Here is a 17167-nt window from a genome sequence, read left to right on the forward strand (position 1 = left end):
TATTGAGGCCAGCTTGGGCCAATAAGCCAGGCCCTGTCTCAAAACAAAACAAAAATCCATCAACTAATAAATGATTAAACAAATGTGGTCTATACACATAAGAAAATATTATTAGGTCATAAGATACTGAGTAATGGCAGATACTACAATATGGAAGAAACTCAAAATCATTCTAAGAGGGCAGACACAAAAGGCCATATTAGTTTATAATTCTACTTATATGAAACATTACAAGTAGATAAATCCACAGAGACAGAAAGCAGATGAGTGGTTACCCAGGACTGGGGAAGGCAAGGTGAGGAGGGAATGTATCATAAGCCTAGGTTTCCCCTTTGGGACATTTAAAATGTCTTGGAACCATACACATACCACTTATTTTAGTGGTTCTCAACCGTCCTAATGCAGTAACCCTTTAATATGGTTTCTCATGTTGTGATGACCCCAACCATAAAATTGTTTCCATTGCTACTTCATAACTGTAATTTTGCTACTATTACGAATTGCAATACAAATACTTTTAGAGATAGAAGTTTACCAAACAGGTCAGGACCCCACAAGTCAAGAACCATTGACTTAATTGTATCTTTCTATGTGAACTTATCTCAATTAAAAAGCACTGAAAAAGAACAGACTATTTTTGGAAGCGTAGAGAATTAAATTGTCTAATGTTCACTTTTCTAAAACTGCTTTTAAAATTATAAACACACTACACATCTTTAACGTTTACAGTAACACTATATAAACAGTTTACAACTTAGTAGTGGCTTATCAATTATTTTATGGAGTATGCTTGAAATTTGAGTATTAATCATTGGTATATAACAGCATGTACTTTATACATATATAGTTATATCTCAAGAATAAAGAAAAAGAAAACCAAAGAACTATGGGTAGAAAAAGAAGTAAACATAAAGAACTGAAGTGGTGAACCAGATGGTGGTGGGACACACTTTTAATCCTAGCAATCCTGGCATGAGTTCCAGGACAGGCAGGGTTACAAAACAAAAAACAAAAAACAAAAAGCCTGTCTTGAAAAGAAAACAAAACAAAAACTGAAGTGATGAGAGTAAAATGGAGATAAAAAGAATTTCAGAAGTATACTAATTCTAACTTCACAATCATTTAGGACAGATCTAGCTCAAATTTCCCAGCCAGAGTACCAGCTTCCTTCCCTCCCGTGCCTACTGTTCCCACTCCAAGATAATTAACAGATAATTATCTGGCAGGAGTGTACATTCATAAACTGAGGCACTAAATTAACATGAGTACTTTCTTCACAAGGCCCTAGCCTTAGGTGAAGAGCCACATACAATTAATGGCTGCTATGAGAGGAAGAGACTCAGCCTTCTCCAAGGACAAGTCCCCTGAGGTGTTATCCAATCCCAAGTGCTCATATACATATGAACAGCACTAAATGGACTCAGCAGGCTTTTTTATAGAAACATATATAGGTGTAACAGTAATAATTAAAGAAGAGATCATGACGTTTAGAGGAAGTTGGGGGAAGACACGGGTAGAGAGTCAATAGTGTGGGGTGGAAATGACATAAATACAGTACTCATATATGACAAGCTCAAAAAATAATAAATTACATGTTTTCTAAAAAATATACAGTTCCTTTGTGTTCCTAATTTACCTTTTTGCCACCAGAGGAGATTTTATCCATCTTCTCAGATTTAAATGAATCACTACTGCCTTTTTCTTTGCCTGAAGATTTTGACTTATTTTTCTCTTTGTCTTTCTCATTTGGATATTGAGACTCACATGGACTCTCACTTTTGTGTTTTGAAACCCCCACTAAAATTACAAAAGAGAAAAATGAAAGGCTTTTCCAATTCATTCTGATAATCACTTCCAAGGTATTAGGAAGTCTACCTACTTGTTCCATTTTCCTCTTTCCGCCTCTTTGTTATGTCCTGTGGCACTTCCCGGTCATTGTTTGAGTGATCCTAGAACCAAGAATTGTGAACTACATTGATCAAGGGTTATGGTTTTTGTTATGCTTTCTCTTTAAGTATTATTTTATACAAGAAAGATATCACTAATTAGCATTGGAGGATCATTTGGTAAAACGGAATGAGAAAGATTACTAAGCCGAAGTTCCTTATTTACTGTAGAAGATGCAAACACACTTTAGGATGAAAATGTCAGTTAAAACTTCAAACAGACTACTATGGTGTAAAGGAGTATTTTCTAAAAGCAGAAAACATATTACTATATATACAATAAAGCTTTCCAAGCTAATTTTTAAAAATTACAAACCCTTTTCCGCTCTTTCCTGTCCTTTTCATCTTTTTTCTCTCTTTCTCTGGATCTTTCCCTTGACTTGTCCAAATCTTTCTTGTCCATCTCTCTCTCCTTACTCTTGGACAGTGGTGGAGGAGTATGATTAATGTAGAGCTGTTAAAATTAAGGCAATATTACTAAAGATTATTAGTTTTCCAGTATTGGCAGCCCTCGGTATTTTTGTTTACTAAGTGAAAGACAATAGTTAATTATATATAAAGTCAAAACTAGTTATCTTCTTGTTTTATAAGAGCTAAGATAAAAGAATGTGACTCATTTACAAAGGCTTAATCCTGGGCCTTATAAAGATTTCCCATTTTAGCTCACTTCATTGCCTCAACTGATATTTCACAGCAAATTCACAGGCCAGCATTCTTCTTGTCACTGTAGTATATAGGAGCTCATATGTAAAAACAGCAACTGGACATTTTCTGCTGAAAAAAAAAGATTTTAAAAAATCCCTATCCAGTCATGGATATGTGAAAGTCTTACCATCTACTAATAAGCAGTCAATGACAATGGGTTAAAAATAAATCTAGCCATGATTTTACTACCGAGTCCATTTTGCCTAGGTATAAACCAGGCAGTGATTATTTAAAATATTTTTTAGAAATATAAAGACGGATGCATATTTTCTACTTCTGAAAGTACTGTAACTCTATCAAATGATGACAACTGTAAATTCTACCTTACTGGTTCTATTTTTTTTTAATTTTTTTTAATTTATTTTTGGTTTCTTGAGACAGAGTTTCTCTGTGTAGCTATGGCTGTCCTGGAACTCGCTCTATAGGCCAGGCTGGCCTTGAACTTAGAGAGATCTGCTTGCCTCTGCTTCCCGAGTACTGGGATTCAAGGTGCATGCTACCATGCCTGGCACCTTACTGGTTCTAAATAGCTAAAGAAACGATCAGGTCAGTTGTGGGTGACTAAATCGAAAGACTGAAAAGTGATAGAACAAATCTTCTCTGTCAGAAAGGCTATTAGTGAAAAGCAAAAGATTTATACGATCTGAAGAGAAATAGCCAAACATCAAGGTTATTCTAATTCCAAATGAGAAAAAAAAATCCTACTTCTAGGAGAAAAAAATCTTTTAAATGACAAAATATTTTTATAATTCTCCTTTTCTTATACCCTAATATTATTTATGAACTAGATAAGACAAACTCAATAATTTATTACTGAAACATTCCTTAAAGTACTGCTTTATTTCTCCTACTAAGAGTATCCCACACACACAATGGGTTAAAAATAAATCTAGCCATGATTTTACTACTGAGTCCATTTTGCCTAGGTATAAACCAGGCAGTGATTATTTAAATAGTTTTTGGAAATATAAAGACGGATGCATATTTTCTACTTCTGAAAGTACTGTAACTCTATCAAATGATGACAACTGTAAATTCTACCTTACTGGTTCTATTTTTTTTTTAATATTTTTAAATTTATTTTTGGTTTCTTGAGATAGGGTTCTTGAGACATTCTTATCCATGCCTACTTGAATTCTATACCATAAGGAATTGAGTAACTGCTCTAAAACTTCTGACATTCTTTTTTTGTTTGTTTGTTTTTGTTTTTCGTGACAAGGTCTCCCTGTGTTAGCCTTGGTTGTCCTGGACTCCCTTTGTAGACCAAGCTGGCCTCGAACTTACAGCGATCCGCCTGCCTCTGCCTCCCTAGTGCTGCAATTAAAGGCATGGGCCACCATGTCCAGCCTCAACTTCTGACATTCTTGACATAAAACTGTCAGTTAACTGACATACAATCAAATTCTAGGCTTAGAAATATAGTAATTCATTTCCTCCACCCTGCTTCTCCAATGACTGTGACAGCACCTTTATCTGCAAAATATAGTTTCTCATTATCTACTGAGTAGAATTCATACTACTTTGTTTAGGCATTCTAAATATGCTGCATAATCACACAACTAAATCCTATCATACGGCAACCTAATGTTCTGTGGCCACCAGTAGTTTCTGTTATCTTTTTTACCTTACTAGAATGATTGCTTTTATCTTTAAATTTTTAGGTTTTCAAAATTAGCTTGAAAGTCATCAGCACCTAAACTATCTCAGCACTGCAATTTACTTTCCAGTGGACATCATCATCATCATCATCATTATTATTATTTTTATTATCTTCTGTAACGGGGTTTCCTTACTGCCCTTATTATTTATTTGTGTCCACAGTCATTTCTAGTACATCTCTAACTAGATGCCTTTTTTACTTTTTATACTTCTTAGTGGCTAGTAGATACAATGAATATTTAACACATATTTGCTAAATTAAACTAATGATGTGTTAGGACAATCTGTATGTAACATTGTAGAGTTTTATTACTACTTTGAGTTTATTGTTTTAGATTGAGACCACTAATATCTAATAAAAGAATCTAGCCTTCATTGGAAAAGAAGCATGTTGCACTCTCTTCATCATGTGTAGCTACTAGTATTGTTACGCCAAAACATAACTGATCAAAAGTAGAAATATGTGAGGTAGAAATGGGAGTGGAAAATGAATTGGCAAAATATATGTATCCTATGTTAGATCTTTTAAACTCACAAAAAATTAAATCTATGCACTACTTTCCTATAGATTGGAAAATAAAAATACCCAATAATTGTTGAGAAAGAAAATTCTGGGGGCAAAGTGTAACTTTCAAAAATATAAAATTAAGAAAACAATTCTTTATGTACAAGTCACAAGGTATCATGAAAGACAGACACATAACTTTACAGTAAAACCTAGGAAGTTAAGGCTGCCCCAGAAACAGTGAGGCTATACAGATTGCTCAAAGTCCAGGAAAATTTTTATCCCAAGCCATTAAAATGCTATTACATTTTCTATACACTTAAAATTATAAAATCAGCTATTATAATACAAAACCACCACTTTGGATTGCTTACCAAAGGCTTAAGACTTCATTTAAAGTATTTCTTGAGTAGCTAAATCTTACTGTAAGATACCATGCTAAGCTAAGGATCTGAAAAATGAAATGAGTCTCAAAAAATTTAATAGCATATATGTCATTTTCTATTTTTATGGTTCCATGTGCAATAATTTATTGAATTTCAAATACCCACAAAATTCATCTTGAACAAAAATGCTGGAAAACTGACTTCAATTGCCACATTTAAAAAGTAATATAAACACACTAAAGGAGCTAAGGAAACCTTTACAGCTATTGTTGAAATGAATGTTAAGAACCAAGAAACGTTCATTTTAGCTCACATTTTCAGTGATGACAAGTTGTATGCCACTAGGAATAGCTCAGTCTCTCATTTGTCAAAAAAACGAGAAACAAAAAAACTACCATCTGCCCTATTTAACTCATAGTACTGTTATAAACATGGGATGAGACAAATGTTTATTATCTAGACATAGGGAAATGACAAAACAATCTTCACAACAAATGCAAGAAACCATAATCTTCATCACTGACAAGAAAATCTAGTTAGTCTTAATACCAAGTTTCAAACCACTTCAACATATTCCTTAATAAATAAATAAATACTAGCAGATTAAAACTATTACAAACCCATGAATATAAAACAACCCACACAAGCTATTGATTGCTAAGACTGACACATACAATCCCAAACTAGCTGCAAAGACCTACTATACTGCGGTACATTTTAATGAAAGTCAATAAAAGATTTTAACTAGTATAGTGCATAATCTTTCAAATAATGGTTTATCTTAAAAATGATGCCATATTTTTAGGACACAGGCACTTTGGCTATCTAACCCATTAAGAATTAGTAATTAGCCAGAAATTTCATTTAAAATTCATTTAAAAATAAAATCAAATGGCCATTTCAAAATTCCATTTGGTCCATAAATAATCGTTCTTAGCATAAATGTAGAAAAATCAAAGTAAAGAGGATACAGATTTCATAAGACAAAATGACATGAACAGTAGACAATTCAAGTATAACACTGAAATAAACTCTGTAATAAAATACACAAGCTACCCACTGTTTTTAAAAATCAGAATACATAGGAGACTACTGTGAAAAGAAAGAGTTAATACTGACATAAACATATATAGCCACTAAGTTGAGTACTCCCTTCCAGGAGAATAGTTGTTTTATATTTACTGTATCTCCTGGTATTATGCCACAGCTACTAAAAGGATAATTCAGCAGAGATCTATGAATGCAGTGAACTACTTTCCTGTTCTTTTGCATTATCTATAAACAAAGCAATAAAACTGGCAAGTTTGCTCTCTGTGACACTATTTAAATCTACCTGCCACCCACCCCAAACCAGCAACTTTCCTTTCCCAGAACCTTATTGAATTTCCAGACTGTAAAGCATAAAAGAAAAATACATAGTACAACAAGAAAGAATATATAAAAATACTGCCATATTACATTCATAGCAACATCTCTAAATGGGCCATTGTCATCTTTGTTGTTATTTGTGATAAGAATTTCTAAAAGTGGGTCTATATAAAAAGAGTCCTTTCTCCCACCAATCTTAGCATACAAAATTTACTATGGTGGTGGTACCTACTAAATAAAGGAAATTAAGAATTCCTGCTTTACTTAGGCATGATTTTAAAAGACTCAAACCTTTGCTGAAGAGTCCTTGAGATCGATGAGACTGTCCTGTAGAAAATGAATGGAGATGACAGGTGAGCTGGCATAGTTCTCAGAACCCAGAGGAACTTTGGGAAGTATGTCTGTAACCTGGAAATAAACCAGCTATTTCTTGTGAGGATAAATTCTAGGAAATTGTTATCAATATGAATATCAGCAATAAAAACAAAAATCAAAACCATATAATGGAATTGTAATGTTAAAAATTATAAATATCAAATATAGAAAATTTAAAATTTTGTTGATTGAAAATTAAAAAATATATAAATGATAATGCCACATATCTCATATTAAACTTTAATTAGTTAAGAGGTTTTAAAAAGGAAAAACAGTTTTCTCCACTAAGAGTTGAAAGCAGTGGAGGTCACTGTGAAAGAAAATTGGTTAATATTTTCATAGCTATTCTCTAATTAGAATATTTCTAATTTTATTCATTTATAATTCCAACAAATATAAAAACTTTATTCCAGCTTAAAAACTCAGTGGCATTAATAGAAAAATATTCTATAAAACATTCATCAGTATTTTGTTGCAAAGTACTATGATTATTTAATCTCATGCCTCTCACAAGGAAAAAAATAAAAAAGAAGGAAAAGAAACCAATTACAGTATTCCACCACAGAGCTCTGGATGAAGAATTAATTGACTTACAGTTTTAAAGTTCAACGTACTGCAAATCAAAGATTCCATGAAATTAGATGACTTTAAAATTAAAATTAAACATGGAGCAAGGAATGGCTACCCTGAGTCTTCAAGAAGGCTACACCCACGATTTTGTGCTGCAGTTGAATGCCTGGGGTTTCTCTTTGCTTGGTAGTAGGACTGGATGCCACATCTGCTCTTATTGTTCAACTTGTTGGGAACCCAATGGGCATAAACAAACCTCCAAGGGAAGATACAACAGAAGCTGCATGCTCACTGAATAAACACAACTACAGGAGAACTGATCACCAAGGAGACTTTAAAATGGAGCTCCTTTCAAGACTCCTTCTGAGAAGGCACATCGGTATGATGCTCATCAAGAAGCTTGATTAATTCAGAGGTATCTTGTTTATCCTGTATCATTCAGGAAGTCTTCAGGACTATATAATCTTCAATATTTATGCCGAAAAATAGCTTCATTCTGCTGAAAAGATTCATTTGCTTGTAGCTACAATTGCACTCCAAAAGGGACTGCTTAAAGCAGTGAGGCACTTCTGGGTAAAATTTCTCTTGCACTTTGAAACACAACAAAATTAGTGCTAGGTCCTTGAAGTTCTAACATTTTTATAATAAAAATACTCAACAGGAAAAATCAGTCCACCAATACATACAAATTTCATTTTCTAATGCAATATAAAACCTCCAGTGGCTCCAGTGAATACTTGGCACAAAACTTGAAGGAAGTCAGGACATTGGTATTCCAAACAGGTGAGCCTAATACGGATGCTGCCTTCCTCAGGCTATACTAACCTTTACTGTGGAGGAATGTGATGGAGAAGGATGAGTATCGATTTTGCGGCGTTTTTGTTCTGTTTGGAAAAAAAGAAACAGTCAGAGTAAGGTATATTTCCAGTCATTCCAAATGCTTCAAAAAGGGAACAATATCAGTAATTAACTTATCAAGACAAAGAGTCAACCAACAAGCATATTAGGACTAATAGTAAAGAAATGTAAAAAGGTACACTTGCCCCTTTCAGTCTCGGAGATATCTGATCGGGGAACAGGTGACTTCAAGGACCCTGAAACTGGTGTTTTTTCTCCTCCTTTAACATTTTCCTTTGACTTCATTTCCTTTGCTACATCTCTTTCTCTGGATGGCTCCTTCTCTCTTTCCCTTTCTTGAGTTGATTTTGACTCTACACTGGGAACAGTGGTTTTGAATTTCTCATCTTTAGCTTTTTCTTCCTTCTTGAATTTTTCTTTCTCTTTGTCGGATTTAGGTGTTCTTTCCTTTGTCTCTCTTGCTTTTTCATCTTTATTTTGACGATCTTCCTTTGGTTTTTCTTTACTATCTTTTCCAAGTACCCTGGCCTCTGGAGTTGTAGCTGGAGTCTTTTCTTTTTTCTCTTTTTCTTTCTCTTTTACTTTTTCTTTATCATTTTCCTTAACAGCTTTGTTGCTTAAAAATTAAAAAAAAAATTAAAGAAAAATAATCATCAAATATGCCCCATATTTAAAATCATAAAAGATCTAGGTATGGTAGGGCACACCTTTAATCCCAACACTTGGGGAGTAGAAAAAAGCAGATTTCTATGAGTTCCAGGCCAGCCTGGTCTACAGAGCCAAGATCCATGACAGCTAGACTATCACATAGAGAAACCCCATCTTGAAAAGCAAGTCAGCAAGGAAGCAAACAAACAAAATCAGAAAGGGCTTTTTTTTTCTGACTTAAAAATGCTGTGAAGCTAAGAGGAACCCTCAGAAAAATAAAGAACAGCTTTAGGATAAGTAATTCTTCATGTTAAATAAACAACACAAATTCATGAATTTGTGGTTAAAACAATGATTAAAAGTGATAATGATAAGTAATGCTAGATTATTTTGTATATGTTCATAAACTTTGAGAATAACAAAGTAATGACCAAAAACATATCCAACAAACCAATGAAAGGAGCTATTAGTAAACAGTACTAAGCTGTATGGACTACTTTCAAAATTACCATAAGCTTGTCTTACATTATTAAGCATTACTCAAATTGCATACATCAAGAACTGTATCCTCAATCTTCTCAAGACTTCACCATCTATATTTACCTGAATATCTCTTATCTTAGAAGAAGAAATAAAGCTATTAAACAAAACAGAGTTATGTAAACTATAAATAGTATAACAAATAAAACAAAATACGAGTAAACAAAATTTCGAAGTCCAGTATATATGACCTTTGTACTGTTCAATTACCACTGCCTATCATTCTACTCATGGTTAACGAGGTCTACATAGGAGAATCTATGGGACTTTCAGGTAAGATGACAGGCTGAGGAGCAAGAATAAAAAATAGATTCTATTTGAAATTTTAATATATACATGAAAAAGAGTCAAAGACCTTCAGAAACTGACAAAGGTACCAATCAGTTACTTGAAAAGAAGTACAGAGTAAATCATTTGATAGGTGACACACGAAAAGAAGCAAGCCAGGCCAGACATAGCTTCAATCTCATAGAAGCCTGGCAATACCACCACCCACCCTCCAACCTCACCAGAGAGACACAGAGACACAGATACACACAGAGAGACAGGGACTGAGAGAGACAGGGACAGAGAGAGGGGGGAGACTAGAAGTCCTACTCCAATGATAGCTCTCACTACCTTCAAATCTACTGACAGATTTCCCTAAGAAAAGGATGCCAACAGCAGGTAGGTAGACAGGAATCCCATTCTATCACTATGTATGACAACTAAATGAGAAAGAAGTGGCCTGTGGAAGCAGAGACCTCAATTTATCAATAATGAGAGACAGTGTGGCTGACTCGATTAAAAATCAGACACAATTATTTGTTGTTTCCAAGAAACACATATCACGCGAAAGATGCCCACAGAGTGAGCCTCAAAAGGTAGAAGTCAATGTGCCAAGAACATATAAGCCAAAAATCAAGCTGTCATAGTTCTTCTGGTAGCTAACAAAGTAGAATTCAAACAAAAAGTTGAACAGTTAAATAATGAAGCTGTATATGAATGAAACAAGAATATGTAACAATCATAAACCATATGCACTGACTGTTATAGAGCTGTGAATTTCATAAAGCAAACATTAATGTTCATAAACAGCCACAAAGGTCTTGACATAGTAACAGTGGATCATTTTGATATTCCACTGTTAACTTTAGACAGGTCATTCAGACTTAAAAAAAAAAAAAAAATCAAAGAAACTACAGAGGCAAACTATACCAAAGAACAAATAGACTTAACAGATAATCCGAAGAATATTTCATCCAACAGAAACAGAATGCACAACCTTCCCAGCAGTGTATAGAATGCCTTCTAAAGGAGACCTTATTCTGATCATAAAGTCTGTCTGAAGAAATACAGAACTGAAATGACCTTTTTCTATTTCATTAAATCACAGTGGGATATAACCAGAAATTAATAGCAAGAGAAACTATAGACACTGCACAAGTACTTGGAAATTGAAAACATACCCCTGAATGACCAGTGGGTGGATGAAAAAAAATCAAGGAAGAATTTTAAGACTTTCAAGAATCAAATGAAAATGAAGGTAACATACCAGAATATTTCAGATACAACGAAAGCAGTTTGAGCTGTAAATACTTACATTAAAAAAAATCAGAAGTCTCAAATAGCCTAATGATGTCTTACAAAACAAAAACAAACAAACAAACAAACAAACAAACAAAAAACGAACAAGGGAAACCCCAAAGCAGTTAACAGCAAGAAATTGATAACAGGGAAGAAATTAATAAAATAGAGACTTTAAAGAAGAATATAGAGGATCCAAGATGGCGGCGAGCAGTGTGGACCGCGTTTGGAGGCTCCAGTGAACAATTCAGGGAATTGCACAGATTTCTGAGCCAGGAACACCGAGGTCCGAACATCACGGCAGCAGGAGTGCTCCACGGTTCAGAGGGACCAGGGTGCGGAGGACCTGCGTGCCCCTGCACACGGGAGGAGCGTGGTTTTTCTCTGATCGGAGCGGCAGCGGCAGAGGCGGCAGCACCAGCGGCACCAGCAGCGGCGGCTGAGGTTTGCAGCTCATAGCCTTCCGGTGGAGGCGATTGGTGTGGTGGCTGGTGGGAATTGCAGCGGGAGAGGGGACTCGGGGCAGGATTTGGGTCGCGTGGAGCCTTTGGACCCAGACTGGACTCGGCGGACAGTTCGGCCCCAGAGTCCCGGGTATTGGCCCGGCCCAGCAAACAATTCTGCCTGAGGCACTAACTCAGCGTGGCCATAGCTCCCCTGCTGTGGCGCAGGCTTAGTTGAGCACGCTGCTCCACACTAGGCACCACCTCAGCTCAGCGGCAGCTCCCCTGCGGGGACACAGTCTGGGCGGAGCACTTGTTCCACCACTGGCGCTAACTCAGAGCAGCCGCAGTTCTCCTGCTGTGGCGCAGGCTTGGTGACGTGCTCGGTTCCATCCTGGGCACCACCTCGGCTCAGCGGCAGCTCCCCTGCGGGGACACAGTCCGGGCGGAGCACTTGTTCCACCACTGGCGCTATCTCAGAGCAGCCGCAGTTCTCCTGCTGTGGCGCAGGCTTGGTGACGAGCTCGGTTCCATCTTAGGCACCACCTCAGCTCAGCGGCAGCTCCCCTGCGGGGACACAGTCCGGGCGGAGCACTTATTCCACCACTGGCGCTAACTCAGAGCAGCCGCAGTTCTCCTGCTGTGGCGCAGGCTTGGTGACGAGCTCGGTTCCATCCTAGGCACCACCTCAGCTCAGCGGCAGCTCCCCTGCGGGGACACAGTGCGGGCGGAGCACCTGTTCCACCACTGGCGCTAACTCAGAGCAGCCGCAGTTCTCCTGCTGTGGCACAGGCTGGACAGAGCTCTCGGTTCCACCAGCTCTAAGACTCTGGTTGGACACAGTGTACAGTTTGAATCCAGAATTCCTGGCTGAGATTGGTGGTCAGTTCGGGCCCTGAGTCAATAACTGACCACAGCACGCACTTTGGGCCAAAAGGCCCTAGTGGAGCTTGGTGCGTAGTCCCAGCCCAAAAATTCTGGCTGGGCCCTGTGTGCATTTTGGGCCCAAAATCCCTAGCTGAGCTTGGCAGACGGTTCTGGCCCTGAGAATCTAGCTGAGTTCTGCCCGTGGTTCGGTCCCAGTGCTCCTGGCTGGACTTGGCAGGGAACACAGAAGGCTGTGGATACCTTGGCCTGACCCAACGCTCATTCAGAGACCCAGAACAATTGCAGGATCCACAGCAGAGGGGGACTGAGGATCACTGGCTGTGAGAGACCAGAACAACAGGGCTAACCTCCTAACATCCACACCAGTGAAGCTTTGAGCTCGCAGCCTAGGGAAATCGTAAGAAAACAAGTGAATCTATCGTCAGACACCCTCCATTCAACTCTGGAAGCTACCCAACAAAAACAAAGACGGCAAGATGTCTAAAGGACAACGAAAAAGCATACGCAAAAAACCCCAAAACAACATGGCGTCTCCAGTTTCCAGCTATCCCAAAGAAAACCACCCAGAGAACTCAAATACAACGGAAATACAAGAAAATGACCTCAAATCCTTAGTAATGAGGATGATAATGGAGGAAACAAATAAAATTCGTAATCAAATGCAGGAAGACGCAGACAAACAGGTGAGAGACATAAAAGAAGCACATAGAGTGGAACTGGAAAAATTGCAGGAAAATGCAAACAACCAGATGAAAGAAATAACTAAAACGGTTCAAGCTCTGAAGACCTATAAAGAGGCAATGGAAGAAACTCAGGAATATACAAAAAATCAGATGAAAGAAATCAAAAAATCAGTTCAAGATCTGAAAATGAAAATGGATTCAATGATAAACACACAGACAGAAGAAAAACGAGAACGTGAGACCTCAGAGAAGAAGGCGAGCAACACAGAGGTGAGCTTTTCTAACAGAATCCAAGAGATGGAAGAACGAATCTCAGGGCTAGAAGATACAATCACAGATATTGAATCAACCATTAAAGAAAATGCCAAATCTGGAAAACTCCTGACACAAAACATCCAAGAAATTAAGGACACCATGAAAAGAAGAAATTTGCGGATAATAGGCATTGAAGAAAGAGAAGACATCAGACTCCAGGGCCCAGAAACTATTCTCAACAAAATCATAGAAGAAAATTTCCCCAATCTAAAGAAAGAGATGCCTATAAACATACAAGAGGCCTACAGAACACCAAATAGAATTGACCAGAAAAGAAAAACTGCCCGCCACATAATAATCAAAACACAAAACATGCAGAACAAAGAAAAAATATTAAAAGCTGCAAGGGAAAAGGGCCAAATAACATTTAATGGTAAACCTATCAGAATTACACCTGACTTCTCAGCAGAGACCATAAAAGCCAGAAGGGCCTGGACAGAGATCCTGCAAACCCTAAGAGAACACAGATGCCAGGCCAGACTACTTTACCCAGCAAAATTATCAATAACCATTGATGGAGAAAACAAAATATTCCATGACAAAAACAAATTCAAACAGTACCTATCCACAAACCCAGCTTTACAGAAGGTACTAGAAGGAAAACTCCATCCCAAAGGGTCAAGCTACAACCAAAACTACCCAGGAAATAGATAACTATCCCATGGCAAAAACACAACTACACAAACGCTCGACTGGAAACAACATCAAAATTAAGACTCTTAACAGTCACTGGTCATTAATATCTCTCAACATCAATGGCCTCAATTCTCCAATAAAAAGACACAGACTAACCGAATGGGTACATAAACAAGACCCAACATTCTTCTACATCCAAGAAACACATCTCACCCATAATGAAAGGCATTACCTCAGGGTAAAAGGTTGGAAAAAAATATTCCAAGCAAATGGTCACAAGAAGCAAGCAGGTGTAGCCATTTTAGTATCGAACAAAATAGACTTTCAACCAAAATTAATCAAAAGGGATGAGGAAGGACACTTCATACTCATCAAAGGTAAAGTCAACCAAGATGACATCACAATTCTGAACATCTATGCTCCCAATACAAGGGCACCCACATATGTAAAAGATCTCCTAAAAAAGCTTAAACCACACATCGATCCCCACACAATAATAGTGGGAGACTTCAACACCCCACTCTCACTGAAGGATAAGTCATTGAAACAGAAACTAAGCCGAGAAATAACATCATTAACCAATGCCATGGGTCAAATGGATCTAACAGATATCTATAGAACCTTTCACCCAAACAAGAAAGAATACACCTTCTTCTCTGCACCCCATGGAACCTTCTCCAAAATTGATCACATCGTAGGTCACAAAGCAAGCCTCAACAGATACAAGAGGATTGAAATAATACCTTGTATCCTATCAGATCACCATGCTCTTAGGCTGCAATTCAACAACAACAGAAATAACAAAAAGCCTACACGTTTGTGGAAACTAAACAACTCTCTGCTAAATGACACCTGGGTCAGGGAAGAAATAAAGAAAGAAATCAAGGAGTTTCTGAAATTCAATGAAAATGAAGAAACAACATACCCAAATTTGTGGGATACATTGAAAGCAGTGCTAAGAGGAAAATTCATAGCACTAAGTGCCTTTAAAAAGAAATTGGAAACATCACACATAAGCATCTTAACAACACAACTGGAAGCCCTAGAAAAAAAAGAAGCAGAAACACCCAAGAGGAGTAGACGCCTGGAAATTATCAAACTCAGGGCTGAAATTAACAAATTAGAAACTAAGAAAACAGTCCAAAGAATCAACAAAACCAAAAGCTGGTTCTTTGAGAAAATCAACAAGATAGACAGACTATTAGCCAAACTAACTAAAAGGCAGAGAGACAGTATTGAAATCAACAAAATCAGAAACGAAAAGGGAGACATAACAACAGACACTGAAGTAATTCAAAGAATCATAAGATCCTACTTTGAAGGCATATACGCCACAAAATTTGAAAATCTAAGGGAAATGGACGATTTTCTTGATCAAGTTCACTTGCCAAAGTTGAGTGAAGAACAGATAAACAAGTTAAATAGTCCCATTTCCCCTACAGAAATAGAAGCAATCATCGATGGTCTCCCAACCAAAAAAAGCCCAGGGCCAGATGGTTTCAGTGCAGAATTCTACCAGACCTTTAAGGGCGAGCTAATACCGATACTCTTCAAGCTACTCCAAAAGATAGAAATGGATGGAAAATTACCAACTTCATTCTATGAGGCCATAGTCTCATTGATACCTAAACCTCACAAAGACTCAACAAAGAAAGAGAATTTCAGACCAATTTCTCTTATGAACATAGATGCAAAAATACTAAATAAAATACTTGCAAAACGAATACAGGAGCACATCAAAGATATCATTCATCATGACCAAGTAGGCTTCATTCCAGGCATGCAGGGATGGTTTAATATACGGAAATCCATCAATGTAATCCATCATATAAACAAACTGAAAATAAAAAACCACATGATCATCTCCTTGGATGCAGAGAAAGCATTTGATAAAATTCAACACCCATTCATGTTTAAAGTTTTAGAGAGATCGGGGATACAAGGCACTTTCCTCAACATAATAAAGGCTATATACAGCAAGCCAATAGCCAAAATCAAAGTAAATGGTGAGATACTCAAGGAAATTCCTCTCAAATCGGGAACAAGGCAAGGCTGCCCACTCTCTCCATATCTCTTCAATATAGTACTCGAAGTTCTAGCCAGAGCAATAAGACAACAAAAGGAGATCAAGGGTATCCAAATGGGAAAGGAGGAAGTCAAATTATCCCTCTTTGCAGATGATATGATAGTGTACATAAGTGACCCTCAAAACTCCACCAGAGAACTCCTAAAGCTGATAAACACCTTCAGCAAATTGGCTGGATACAAAATTAACTCAAAAAAGTCTGTAGCCTTCCTATACACAAATGACAAGCTTACAGAGGAAGAAATTAGGAAAACCACACCCTTCACATTAGCCACAAGCAATATAAAATATCTAGGAGTTACCCTAACTAAGCAAGTGAAGGACTTGTATGAAAAAAATTTCAAAACTCTGAAGAAAGAGATTGAAGATGACCTGAGAAGATGGCGTGATCTTCCTTGCTCATGGATCGGGAGAATTAACATAGTAAAAATGGCCATCCTACCAAAAGCAATCTACAGATTCAATGCAATCCCTATCAAAATAACTACACAATTTTTTAAAGACATTGAAAGTTCAATTCTGAACTTCATATGGAAAAACAAAAAACCCAGAATAGCTAAAACAATCTTGTACAATAAAAGATGCTCTGGAGGAATCTCCATACCTGATCTCAAACTGTACTATAAAGCAATAGTACTTAAAACAGCATGGTACTGGCACAGCAACAGGCTGGTTGATCAGTGGAATCGAATCGAAGACCCAGATATGAATCCACACACATATGGTCACTTGATTTTTGACAAAGAAGCCAAATCCATTCAATGGAAAAAGGATAGCATCTTCAACAAATGGTGCTGGTCTAACTGGAGGTCTATGTGTAAAAAAATGAAACTGGACCCATATTTGTCACCTTGCACAAAACTCAAATCCAAGTGGATTAAAGACCTCAACATAAAACCAGAGACACTAACTCACTTAGAAGAAAAAGTGGGAAAAAGCCTGGAACATATTGGCACAGGAGACAACTTCCTGAACAGAACACCAACGGCC

The 17167-nt window shown here is 37.2% G+C and overlaps 1 protein-coding gene across 7 annotated transcripts in view; it reads right to left on the reverse strand.

Annotated features, from left to right (window-relative positions):
- The window catches only part of Thoc2 (THO complex subunit 2), a 114554-nt gene that overhangs the window by 9413 nt on the left and 87974 nt on the right, over positions 1–17167 (reverse strand). For 4 of the 7 annotated variants that reach the window (XM_051141055.1, XM_051141054.1, XM_051141053.1 and 1 more), the window contains exons 31-36: positions 8558–8988; positions 8340–8398; positions 6861–6977; positions 2263–2400; positions 1880–1949; positions 1637–1797 (exon numbers count right to left, since the gene is read on the reverse strand). In XM_051141055.1, coding sequence (XP_050997012.1) covers positions 1637–1797; positions 1880–1949; positions 2263–2400; positions 6861–6977; positions 8340–8398; positions 8558–8988 — 976 coding nt within the window. Of the gene's footprint in view, positions 1–1636; positions 1798–1879; positions 1950–2262; positions 2401–6860; positions 6978–7629; positions 8399–8557; positions 8989–17167 lie in introns of those variants that run through there. The other 3 variants (XM_051141056.1, XR_007830166.1, XR_007830167.1) reach the window with 3 other exon arrangements.

This window comes from Acomys russatus, chromosome X (assembly GCF_903995435.1).
Source record: "Acomys russatus chromosome X, mAcoRus1.1, whole genome shotgun sequence".
Classification (NCBI taxonomy): Eukaryota; Metazoa; Chordata; class Mammalia; order Rodentia; family Muridae; genus Acomys; species Acomys russatus.